This window comes from Notamacropus eugenii, chromosome 3 (assembly GCF_028372415.1).
Source record: "Notamacropus eugenii isolate mMacEug1 chromosome 3, mMacEug1.pri_v2, whole genome shotgun sequence".
Taxonomy (NCBI): Eukaryota; Metazoa; Chordata; class Mammalia; order Diprotodontia; family Macropodidae; genus Notamacropus; species Notamacropus eugenii.
The window spans coordinates 486,735,054-486,747,623 of record NC_092874.1 but is presented as its reverse complement, the minus strand read 5'-3'; the positions used below and the strand labels follow the sequence as shown (position 1 = coordinate 486,747,623).

Below are 12,570 nucleotides of genomic sequence, written 5' to 3'. Positions count from 1 at the left end.
TTAGCCTCAGTAAAGGCTTTTTGCAGAAGGTGAGGAGTAGTGGAAACTTTCAAGAGGCCAGGGGAGCCAGGAAGCAGAGACGAGAAGGGAGAGTGTTCCAGGAACAGGGGACAGTGGGGAGATGGGATGTCATCTACCAAGAACAGCCAGAAGGCCAGTGTCATTGGGTCAGAGAGTACTTGGATGGGGGCACAAAGGTTATGGAAGAAGACTAGAAAGGTAGACTCTAATTTTGATTTCCTCCTCCTTGAACACAGGAAACCCATCATGTAAAACTTCACTCTTTCAACACCAAAAGATAAACGTGGGGAGATTACATCACCAAAGAATTATTTCATTTACAAAAATGTTTAGCCTACAAAACCCATCCCCCACCTCCACCCCATGCACCTTTTAAAGACAGTTAAACATCTGACAAAGGTGTGGCATCATGGAGGGCCCCAACTGTTCACTGATGATCAGTACAGATGAGCAGAGGGCTGGGAATCTGGAGGGACCAGCCCCAAGGCGGATGGCTTCATTTCCCAATGGGGAGTCTGATGGACAGTGTGTGTGCTGGAGCCAGGTGGGTGGCCCTTACTAAGGAATCTTCTCTCAGGTCTGAGCCTCCATGATCATCTCTCCCCCATTCTCTCAGGAGGAGCATGATGCATGGTACATGGTGGCCTCCACGTCAAGGAGACCGCCCTCCTCCCCCAGCACTGCCCCTGACATACACTGGTGGGCAGAAGGTCCCACAGCCTCTTAACGCCCAGCCCCCACTCCCTAGATGTAGGCAGATCATTTTAAAAATCCTCTCCTAGGGAATTCCATCAGCTGCATCCCGGACAAAGCGTTCCATGGAACACCTAATTTGGAAAAGCTTGACCTCCGCAAAAACAAAATCACCTCTTCTGGGATCGGTCCCAATGCATTCAAGGTAAGAGCATTGCCCCGGCCCCGCCCTTCTCACCTGGTCTGAACTGACTTTGTGTTAGCCTTGAGCAAGACTATGGGAAGGAGGAAGGTGGCAGAAAAGAAAGGCTGGACCTCCCTGTCTTAGGCCTCCACCCAAAGGCCAATGAATGGGGAAATGTCTGTTAAGTCCCTGCTATGTATCCAATGTATGGAAAGGTAGAGACAGCCTGTGGGGGAGGGGGAAATAGGACTAAGGCAGAGGGCTGAGAGGTGAGGGGAGACTCGACGGGAGCACAGCAACTCGCTCCCAGACCACCTTGCCTGTATCCCCTAGACGTTGTGTCTACTGATGGTAATGGAGAGAGCCAGCCTTGGCTCCAGGTCCTGACTGACACAAGTGGGCATCTGAGGCAGTTTGTGGAGGCTATCAGTTGTAGAGAAGGGACAGCGCTGGTACAGGACCTTCCTTATCCCTGGCATTTGCTTATACCAATGAAATCACAGGTACAGAGCCTGTGCATGCACCCTTGCATGTAGTGTGTACGTATGAGCACAAGCATGCATGTGTGTGTAGACGTGCAGATTCACCCATCAATCTTCACCTCCCCCAGGGCAATGTAAGCTTCTTACAAGTAAGGGTTAATGCATCTCCTGGCAGCGAAGGGGCGCCAGAGTGCAAAGAGGCAGGAAGACCTGAGTTCAAATCCAGCTTCAGACACTTACCAGCTGTGAGACCCTGGGCGAGTCACTAGCTCTGTCTGCCTTAGTTCTCTCATCTGTAAAATGGGGATAGTCACAGCCCCTCCCTCCTGGGGTGGCTAGAAAGGGCTGAAGGGCGTGGTCGATATTTGCCATTATCTTTCTAGCCACCTCATTCTCTGTGGCTTCCCTTGTGGAAATGACTCTGACTCTGACCCAAACTCCCAGCAGCTGCTGAGTGTCTGTGGAAACAGCTGATGGGATTTCTACTTAAAGCATCAAATGAATTCATGTTTAGAAGTATGTGGTGACTGAAAAAGAAAATCATTTCAAGATTTCTTCTTTCAAGCGCCTGAAGAAGTTAACCCACCTGTATCTGGATGGCAACAGCCTGGCTCAGTTCCCTCCAGCACTGCCCCCTCGACTACAGGAACTTAAAATCAATGAGAACAATCTGCAGGTGGTCGACGAAGACAACCTGGCAGGTATGAGTCTGGCCAGCCCCTCCCGTGCCCTGCCTCCCCGTCTCTCTGATGGCACTGAGTCCTAACCTTGGCCAGGGCCTCTGCTTCTTCCAATGCCCCAGTGCCTTTACTCCCCAAGGCTCAGGCCTGAGCTCACTCTTGTCCCTCTGCCATACTCTCCTCTTCGATCTCTAACTCTAATTGTGGGGATGACCAGGAAAGCAAAGTGTCCGCACTGACTTCTCGGTGCCAACTCTTCCATTCCCATGCTGCTGGTCACATCTGCTTAAACAGCTACTGTCCCCTCAGACTCAACATGCTTTGAAGCCAACAGGGCCATTCATGCTAATGGTACCACTTGTCTTTTCTTCCCTAGGGCCTAGTCTAAACCCTAGGGGTCATTTTTAATTTCCCCATCTCCCTGACGCCCACAGCCACCAGGTGTCCAAACTCATTGACCCATTCCCCACTGCTCCTCTCCTGTTTCCATCTAGTGTGACAGGTCAGGGGGAATCCTCAAAGTTACCGCTGGCACAAACCACGTTGTACCCATGACACTTTCCTTATTTCTAGGGCCAGACTCTGGTCCTCATCCGTCTTCCTCCTCTTAAGCATCTCAGGTCACTCTTGCTTGGATGGCAACTTTTTCTCAGCCTATGAACATGCCCAGGGCTCCAGAGGCCCTCTAACTTGGGTGCACATGCCTTCATGGAACTGCCCAGACAAACTGGCATCCAATCCAGTGTACATTCTCATCCTGTGTCCTCTGCAATTTGGCATCACAGCCATGATGAGGCTGCCTCTCTCCAAGGTGACTAATGGGCATCAGATTCCCATGTGCAAGGGTCCCTTTACACTCTCAAGGCAGCACAGGATGCCAGGTACCCCCTCTCTGATACTCTCGCTCCCTGGGTTCTGTCATGGCACACATCTTTCTGTCTATTCTGAGGGCCTTTTTCTTTTTTTTTTTTTTATTAATTTATTTAACTTTTAACATTCATTTTCACAAAATTTTGGGTTCCACATTTTCTCCCCTTTTGTCCCCTCCCCCCATCCCAAAACACCGAGCGTTCTAATTGCCCCTGTCTGCCAATCTGCCCTCCCTCCCTCCCTACCCCTTCCCTTTGGAAGGCAAGCAATTCAATATAGGCCAGATCTGTGTAGTTTTGCAAATGACTTCCATAATAGTAGTGTTGTGTAAGAACTAATTATATTTTCCTCCATCCTATCCTGTCCCCCCTTACTTCTGTTCTCTCTTTTGATCCTGTCCCTCCCCATGAGTGTTGACCTCAAATTGCTCCCTCCTTCCCGTGCCCTCCCTTCCAACATCCCCCCCACCCTGCTTATCCCCTTATCCCCCACTTTCCTGTATTGTAAGATAGGTTTTCATACCAAAATGACTGTGCATTTTATTCCTTCCTTTAGTGGGATGTGATGAGAGTAAACTTCATGTTTTTCTCTCACCTCCCCTCTTTTTCCCTTCACTAAAAAGTCTTTTGCTTGCCTCTTTTATGAGAGATAATTTGCCCCATTCCATTTCTCCCTTTCTCCTCCCAATATATTTCTCTCTCACTGCTTGATTTCATTTTTTTTTTAAGATATGATCCCCTCCTCTTCAGTTCACTCTGTGCACTCTGTCTCTATGTGTGTGTGCGTGTGCGTGTGCATGTGTGTGTGTGTTATCCCACCCTGTACCCAGATGCTGAATAGTTTCAAGAGTTACAAATATTGTCTTTCCATGTAGGAATGTAAACAGTTCAACTTTTGCAAAGTCCCTTATGACTTCTCTTTGCTATTTACTTTTTCATGGTTCTCTTCATTCTTGTGTTTGAAAGTCAAATTTTCTTTTCAGCTCTGGTCTTTTCAACAAGAATGCTTGAAAGTCCTCTATTTCATTGAAAGACCAATTTTTCCCCTGAAGTATTATATTCAGTTTTGCTGGGTAGATAATTCTTGGTTTTAGTCCTAGTTCCTTTGACTTCTGGAATATCCTATTCCACGCCCTTTGATCCCTTAATGTGGAAGCTGCTAGATCTTGTGTTATCCTGATTGTATTTCCACAATACTTGAATTGTTTCTTTCTAGCTGCTTGCAATATTTTCTCCTTGATCAGGGAACTCTGGAATTTGGCCACAATGTTCCTAGGAGTTTCTCTTTTTGGATCTCTTTCAGGCGGTGATCTGTGGATTCCTTGAATACTTATTTTGCCCTCTGGTTCTAGAATCTCAGGGCAGTTTTCCTTGATAATTTCATGAAAGATGATGTCTAGGCTCTTTTTTTGATCCTGGCTTTCAGGTAGGCCCATAATTTTTAAATTGTCTCTCCTGGATCTATTCTCCAGGTCAGTTGTTTTTCCAATGAGATATTTCACATCATCTTCCATTTTTTCATTCTTTTCATTTTGTTTTGTGATTTCTTGGTTTCTCATAAAGTCATTAGCCTCCATCTGTTCCATTCCAATTTTGAAAGAATTATTTTCTTAAGTGAGCTTTTGAATCTCCTTTTCCATTTGGCTAATTCTGCTTTTGAAAGCATTCTTCTCCTCCTTGGCTTCTTGAACCTCCTTTGCCAATTGAGTTAGCCTATTTTTCAGGGTGTTATTTTCTTCTGCATTTTTTTGGGTCTCCTTTAGCAGGGAGCTGATCTGTTGTTCATACTTTGCTTGCAAGTCTTCTATTGCTCTTCCCAGTTTTTCCTCCACCTCTCTAACATAATTTTCAAAATTTTCTGAGCTCTTTTTGAGCTTTTCCCAGGTCTGATCCCATTGAGTGGGCTGGGATGTAGAAGCACTGACTTCCGTGTCTTCCCCTGATGGTGAGCACCGCTCTTCCTCATCAGGAGGGAGGGAGGAGAAACCTGTTCACCAAGAAAGTAACCCTCAATAGTCTTGGTTTTTTTCCCTTTTCTGGGCATTTTCCCAGCCAGTGACTTGAGCTCTGAATATTCTCCTCACACCCACCTCGCCTCCGGATCCTCCCAGCCCGCGCTTGGGGTCTGAGAATCAAATGCTGCTCCCAGCCTCGGGGCTTCGGCAGGGGCAGGGCTGCTATTCAGTGTGAGATCAGGTTCAGCTGCCTGGGTCGGGGCAGGGCCGCCTCACGGGCTCAGTTCCTGAGGGCCCTTTTCTGCTGGCCCCTGCTCTTCCTCTCCTCCATGAAATGTGGGCATCCCCTGAGGCTCTGTCCTTGGTCTGCTTCTCTTCTTGCACACCCTCTCCCTGGGTGAGCTCCATTGCTCGGATGAAGTCAATGGCCATTTCTCCATATGCACCATGATCAAAGCTAGAATTCTACTCTCAGCCCCTTCCCAGGACTTTGGTCTGGGGTTTCTGATCCCCTGCTAGAGACAGTTAAGTCACTCACTTGTTACAAACAATCCCTGGCTCTTGCACAAAGCTCCAGACCCTCAGAGGAATATCATGGCACCTTCCAACCCTCTTTGGAGAAACTCTTCTTGGACAAACCCTTGGGATCAGCCAGGTCACACTCACTGCCCCCCAGACATCCACTGTGCTCTGCTTTATAGCGTCCTCTCATCTCGACTGCCCTCCTTTGCTCCAACTCTGCTAATCTGCCTGAGCAAACTGAGACCATCCTTCAAGGGCCAAGTCTCCGAAAAGACTTTCCCAGCCTAGCATCTTTTTTTTCTGAACAGTTAGATTGCTTATTACCTCACAAAGGTGGAACTGACAAGGATGTCTAGTGGGCAGATACCAGATTTGTTGGAGTAAAGTTTGTGTGGATGGAAGGTGGTTTGGGTCTATGGGAGGCCTTAAATCATAGGGAAAGGAGCTAGAGAGGTAACAGGGGACCTTGGGAGATTGTGAAGCCAAAGAGTGATGTGACTAGGTTTTAGCCTAAGGAAGATTACTTCAGTATGAAAAATAGATCAGAGCAGGAAAAACATGGACACAGGAGTATCTGAGCGGCAGCTAATGCCCTAGTGCAAGTGGATGGTAAAGAGGTGTTAATGGGGAGGTCAGTGTAGGGACAGAGGGGAGTGGGGGAAGGCCTGAGCTCAGGCTAATCCTAGGACTTGATTGCTAACTAGAGAGAGGTAACCATGAGGAAAGGGTCAAAGGCAACACCCAAGAGAACTTGGAGCTGTTCGGTATCACTGGCTACGGATGGCGAGACCCTATCATCTCTGCAAGCCACTCCCCATTGGGTGCTTTCATTTGCTATGCGATGGAAACAGGACCCCCAAACTTCCAAACTAACCAAGAGACATTAGTGAAGGGCCTACTGTGTGTGTGAGGCATGGTACTGGGCACAAGGACACCAAGACCACACAGAAAATAGCCCCTGACCTGAGAACTTAGAACCATGGAAACAACGGGGGCACAGACCTCTGGCGAGAGCCTGATACTGCTGTCAGAACAATGCATGAGCTTTGGAGCCAGGATGATGCGACTCGTGCTGGGCCCCAAGACCTCTGTGGCCCCTTCATGATTCTCGGTCATGTCCTGGATTACCAAGTTGCCCATCCAAACAGATATTCACTTTCTTCTCATGGGCAGAGCCAAACTTTCTGAAAGAGCAGAGTTTTGGTGAAGACAATCACTTTCTACACAGTTTCTCAAAAGGAAAATGATGTTAGAATTTGCCCTTTGCCCACTTTCAGATTTTTGGCTGTTCTGCAGAAAGTGACTCCCAATATGAGCCCAGGAGAACCTGGGGTTCCTTTGTTTGCAGATATCTCCTCAGAGAGTAGCATTGAGGGTGAAGCTGTAGCGTCTACTTCTTACCCTCTCCATGTGGCTGGCAAAGTGCCTGAAGAATACAATGGCACTGGTGAATCCTAATCACATAGAATGAGAAGAAACCAGTCTTTTAAGTGATGGGCTAATGGGCTCTCTCCCACAACCCCAGACTTCAAGGGAATCCGAGGAACAGATGACTTCTGGTAAAATGAGAGCAGTATAAGGAGAGCCGCCAAATCTGGAGCTGGCACCATTCTGGAAATGCTGACTTTCCAGACGGACTCTGGCAGACGGAAGGCCCACTTCAACAAACACTGCTGGTTGTCTTCCTTCTGCTAAAAAGATTCCAGGTAAGATGAAGCCTTCCCGTTCAGGTTCTTCAGGTAATTGCAAACTTTAACAAGACTGTGACCACTCTCCCACTCTCTCACAATGTTCATTTAAGCCCCCTGAATAAATGAGACATAGCTGAAAGACAGTATTTGTGGAAAGGAAAGCTGAGAACTCAATTGTAGATCCAAAAAGGCTGCTTGGAGAATTGGGGATGGAGGCCAGGGAGGGAGGGGGTAGGCTCCAGAGACTTGGACGAGTTCACCAGCCATTGTGACCCTGGCGACCACTGACATGACAATGACTGGTCGCCTGAACCATCCTTACTCTTCAAGGGCCAGGTGCTGGGACTGCCCCTGATGCCTGGAGCATGGGCCAGGACTTAGAGAATTCCTCATGTGCTGGGACAGACTTTGAGAAGGTGGCTTTTAATGGAAGGTCAGAGATTCTCCTCAGACTAGGCCCCTCTAGAAGGGCACCTTCTTGTCCTAAAGAAACCCAGCCTGGCTCTCACTACACACATCTGCCACTGCCAGGATGGGACACTGAATCTGACCTGGGCAGGCCTGGGCCACTGTGCGGTCCAGCCTTCCTCACTCCTGGAGGCCCCAGCCCCTTATCCAGACCCTCACTCAGGACAGGCCACAATGAGTCTTCCATCTCTGCCTCCTATTGCCTCAGTCCCAAACTCTGTCCTTTGCACAGCCTGTGGCTACAGTGTCTCAGCTCTCAGCAGGCAGCTTTTCTGTGCTCCCGAGCCTTCCAGCTCTGGGCATCTTCTCTAGTATCCCTTACACCTGAAACGCTCTTCCTTCTTTATTCCCACTGCTGTTTCCCATGTGCCGGGGATACAGACAGTCCCTGCCCTCAAAGACCTTACAGTCCAGAGGGAAGCCACAGGAAACTTAAGGGGGAGAGAATCGACAAAGGCCAGACCTTAGAATTAAGAGGGTCAGAGAAGGCTTCTGCTGGGACTTGGAGGAAACCAGGGAGTCAGCAGTGGGAATGGAGAAGGGAGAGCATTTCAGGCGTAAGGGAAGATGCCCAAAGCTGGGAGATGGAGCCAAGGGGGGGAGTCTCTGGCTCCAGGAGAACTAGGGAGGGGCAAGATGGAGGAGGAGGAGAAAGTACCTAATGAAAGTAGTCACTTGCTGACCATCTGACTAATGGCAGCTCTCAGCTCCCCCTCCCAGGCTTCAATCCAAAAACTCATTTGGAAAGCTGAATCAGAGTATTTCCATTTGAAGGGCCCTTCTCTGGGGTGACCTAATCCAGTCCACATCAGAAAAGAATCTCTTCTTTGCCACTCCCAGCCAGTGGTCCCCCAGGCTCCACTTGAGGATTCTGAGGCAGCTGGGCTACTTCTGGCCTAAAGGTGCTGCTCTCTAGCTACTCCCTCAGGAGTCCAGATCTGACAGTCATTCAAATCCTGGAGCACAGCTAACAGATCCTTCCCTCCCCTGGGCCTTTCTGTTCCAAGTTCTTTCACACAATCCCAGGTAGGCCTGTATGGGAGACACGGATGTCCTTCCTAAAGTGCGCTGCCCATCCTGAGGGTGGTCTGCTCAGGGCAGAGGACAGGGGTATTAGCACCTCCCCACACTCTCCTGCTGCATGCTAAGAGGGCACTGACTATTTTGGTCTCTGATGGAGGTCCAATAGGAGGCCTAACTCTTTTGCTGCCTAGGTGTGTCTCTGCCATGTTAAACTTATAACCTGGCTATTTTTAAACCCCAAAGCACAACTCTGCATCTGTCCCTAGTAGGTGCTATCTTAGTGGGTACAGGTCAAGGCTTGAGGCCCATCCAGATTTTGGAACCTGACTCTGTCGTCCAGTCTGCCAGCTATTCCTTGAAGTATTGGGTCACATCCAAGTTTGGTAGGCATGCTATCGCTGATGAGGGTGAACGTTCAACACCAACAAGCCAAGTAAAGATCCTTGGGGATTTCCACTAGAGAAGATGGATCTCCTCCCAAGAGGATACTGAGTCTGGCCTCTGCCTCTCCACAGTCTCCATCACATCTGCTGGGCTGTGTTTCCTGACCTTTGGACCAAAGGTGTGAAGAAAGGCTTTTCCCTCACATCAGAGGCCACTGTGTCAAGCTGAACTGGCTCTCGTCCTCTGGTCTGACTACCGTATTCTTTAGGGAAGGCACTTAGTGACTTGCTGATGGTCATCTAGGCGCCATGTTAACCCTGGTCCTCTGGCTCCATGGCACCGAATGCAGAAGAACAGTGAGCCCACTGGAAGATGACAGGTAGTGGCACCAGGTTGAGTAAGACAAAATTCAGGAGTACAGATAATAAAGTCTTAGAGTGCCTCCAACACATACTCCAATCAAGCCTCCAATACGTACTAGCTATGTGACCCTGGGCAAGTCATTTCACCTTGTTTGTCTCAGTTTCCTCATCTGTAAAATAAGCTGGAGAAGGATGTGGCCAAGAAAACCCCACGTGGGGTCATGAAGAGTTGGACACAACTGAATGATGACAATAAACACTGTGGAACAAGAAGAGAAGCTGCACGAGAGCAAGATGGCAAAGGTATGATTAGATAGCGGCTGTCTGATGAGGATCTGGGGGTCTGAGTGAACCACAAGTCCAACAGCAGATAGTAAAGGATGGGCAGACAAGAAAACCTGGGCAATGTGGGGCTGCATCAGAGAGGCCGAGCTTCCAGGAATAAGGAGGTTTTATCCCCCACTTCCCCCCTTCTACAGAGAGGCTGGCTCAGCTGTGGCTATGAACAGAGTGAGCAGAGCTGAGGAGAGGGACTGCAGGGGCCATGGCTGAGGCCAGGCCTTGTGTCCCTTCTTTGGTGATCAGAAGCAGGGGCTTTGACAAGGGCTGGCTGATTGCTGGTTAGGTAGGGACATCTTTCAGGTGTGGAACTAGGCAGCAGCTGAGGCCAATCCTCCTCCCACTTACTGGGTCATTCCCACACTTCCCAAGGAAGACCTCTCCCGGGAGCCTTTGGGGGGGGTGGAGGCATGACTGTCTGCATCCCTTCCAGTGCACAGTCCTGTGGGTTGGGCAGGGGAGGTGAACCAGCCTAGAAGGACACTGCTCCAAAACCTTGCTGTGGGCTGAGGTCACTCTGTACCCGCTAACAGCTTGAACCATATGCTCCCTAGGAATGCAGCAGCTGATTGCCCTGGAACTTGAAGGAAATCAGCTGAGTGAGTCGAACGTCAGCCCTTTGGCCTTTGCTTCTCTCAAGAGTTTGGCTTACTTGCGCCTGGGAAAAAATCAGTTCCGAATCATCCCCCAGGGCCTGCCAGCTTCCATCGAGGTAAGTCCCATGCTGGATGTAGACAGGTTAGTGCTCCATGAGCCCCGGGGTGCTCCTGCCAAGCACGCTTCTGCCAGTGTGTCAGGTATAGGTAGGGTCAGTGACAGTTCCCCTGATGCTGCAGAGCACCGGGCCCACCATGGACTGCTTATGCCTTCCCAAGCCCTGCCTTCCCAAGGACCCTTGTCCATTGGCATCCACAGTGGCGTCTCCTACGACTATGTTATGACTGCTCTGAAGGGCCTCTCCCCAGGAGGATTACAATGGCCTCCAGCTCTTCCAACAGTCTGGTGGGAATGGCTCCCTCTCACCTCCAGTCAGGGTCATCCCTCCATCCTAGAAGCTTCGAAGGCTTCCTAACACCTCCAGGATAAAATACAAAATACTTGGCCTAACACTGAAAGCCCCTCCCAGGCTGTCTACCACCTTTCTCTCTAGAGGTAGCAAAGGTGCATGAGTCAGACCTCAGACACTTAGCAGTCATTCTGTACCAACATTTATATAGAGCTTCAAGGCTGACAGAGTGCTTCAGATGAAGGAACTGAGGCAAGAAGCAGTCAAGTAACTTGACCAGGGTCTCATAGCTACTAAGTGTCTGAGGCCTGAAACACCTATGGGCAAAACCCTGAAGAAAAATAGGAAGTGGTCTCCAGCTCAGAAAGAACTCATACAAGAGCTCAAAAAGAAGTTTAAAAATCATATAAGAGAGGTGGAAGAAAAATTGGGAAAAGAAATGAGTAAGGCAAGTGAATTATGAAAAACAGAGTCAACAACTTGGAAAAAGCAGCCAAATGGAAAAGGAGATACAAAAATCCACTGAAGAAAACAGCTCCTTAAAAAGCACAATTAGCCAAAAAGAAAAGAAAGTACAAAAGCTAATTGAAGAAAACTAATCCTTAAAAGTTAGAATTGGGCAAGTGGAAGCTAATGACTCTATGAGACATCAAGAATCAATCAAATTCAAAAGAGTGAGAAAAAAGAAGAAAATGTAAAATACCTCATGGGAAAAACAACTGACCTGGAAAACAGATTCAGGAGAGACAACGTCAGAATAATTGGATTACCTGAAAGCCATAATTAGAAGGAGGACCTGGACAGCATCTTTCAACAAATCCTCAAGGAAAACTGCACTGACATCCTGGAAACAGAGGGCCAAAGTAGGCTTTGGATGAATGTATTGATCACATCAGGAAAGAGATTCCAAAATAAAAACTCCAAGGAACATTATAACTAAATTTCAGAACTATCAGGTCAAAGAAAAAAATACTGCAAGTGGCCAGAAAGAAACAATTCAAATATCAGAGCGTCACAATCAGGATGACGCAGGACTTAGCAGGTGCAACATGAAAAGATCAGAGATCATGGAACATGATATTCCAGAAGGCAAAGGAGCTAGAACTACAACCAAGAATTATCTACTTAACCAAATTAAGCATAATACATCAAGGGAAAAAAGCTTTCATAAGGAGAACACCAGAATTAAACCAAAAATCTGATCTCCAACATCAAATCCCAAGAGAAAGCATAAATGGGTAAAAAAGGAAAAGAAAACACAAGGGTTTCAATAAAGATCAGCTGTTTACATGGGAAGATAATATTTATAATTCTTAACACTATTCATAGTACAACTAAAAGGAATCTACACAGAGGGTACTGACATACGGTGAATTTGAGGGAATGACAAAAAATAATTAAGGGATAAGAAAGAGGAATACACCAGGGTACAGAAAGAAGGGAGAGTTACAATGGAATAAAGTATTTCATATGAAGAGATGCAAAAGACGTATTACAGTGGAGGAGAAGATGGGAGGGTTGGTAATGGACATCGCTTGAACCTTACTCTCATCAGTGTTGACTCAAAGAGGGAATAATGGACATATTCAGTTGAATATAGAAATTTATCTCACACAACAGGGAAGTAGGATGGGATGAAATTAAGTATGGGGGGGCTGACAGAAGGGAGGGCAGATCAGAGAGATGATAGAAGCAAAATAATGATGAGGAGGGAACAGGTGAAAGGAGAGAGAATAAAAAGGAAGAAAAAATAGGATGGAGGGAAATATACAGTTGGTAATCATAACTGTGAATGTGAATGGGATGAACTCTCCCATAAAATGGGAGTAGAACCAGAATTCTACAATAGATTGTTTACAAGAACACACTTGAAGCAGAGACACACATGCAG

The 12,570-nt window shown here is 47.8% G+C and overlaps 2 protein-coding genes across 7 annotated transcripts in view; one reads left to right on the top strand and one right to left on the bottom strand.

The window, feature by feature from the left end:
• CENPP (centromere protein P) overlaps positions 1 to 12,570 on the bottom strand; it is a 193,638-nt gene that overhangs the window by 54,057 nt on the left and 127,011 nt on the right. The window lies entirely within an intron of this gene.
• ECM2 (extracellular matrix protein 2) overlaps positions 1 to 12,570 on the top strand; it is a 39,885-nt gene that overhangs the window by 20,035 nt on the left and 7,280 nt on the right. For all 3 annotated transcript variants that reach the window (XM_072599205.1, XM_072599204.1, XM_072599206.1), the window contains exons 5-7: positions 804 to 919; positions 1,946 to 2,081; positions 10,228 to 10,385. In XM_072599205.1, the coding sequence (XP_072455306.1) occupies positions 804 to 919; positions 1,946 to 2,081; positions 10,228 to 10,385 (410 nt within the window). The remainder of the gene's footprint in view (positions 1 to 803; positions 920 to 1,945; positions 2,082 to 10,227; positions 10,386 to 12,570) is intronic.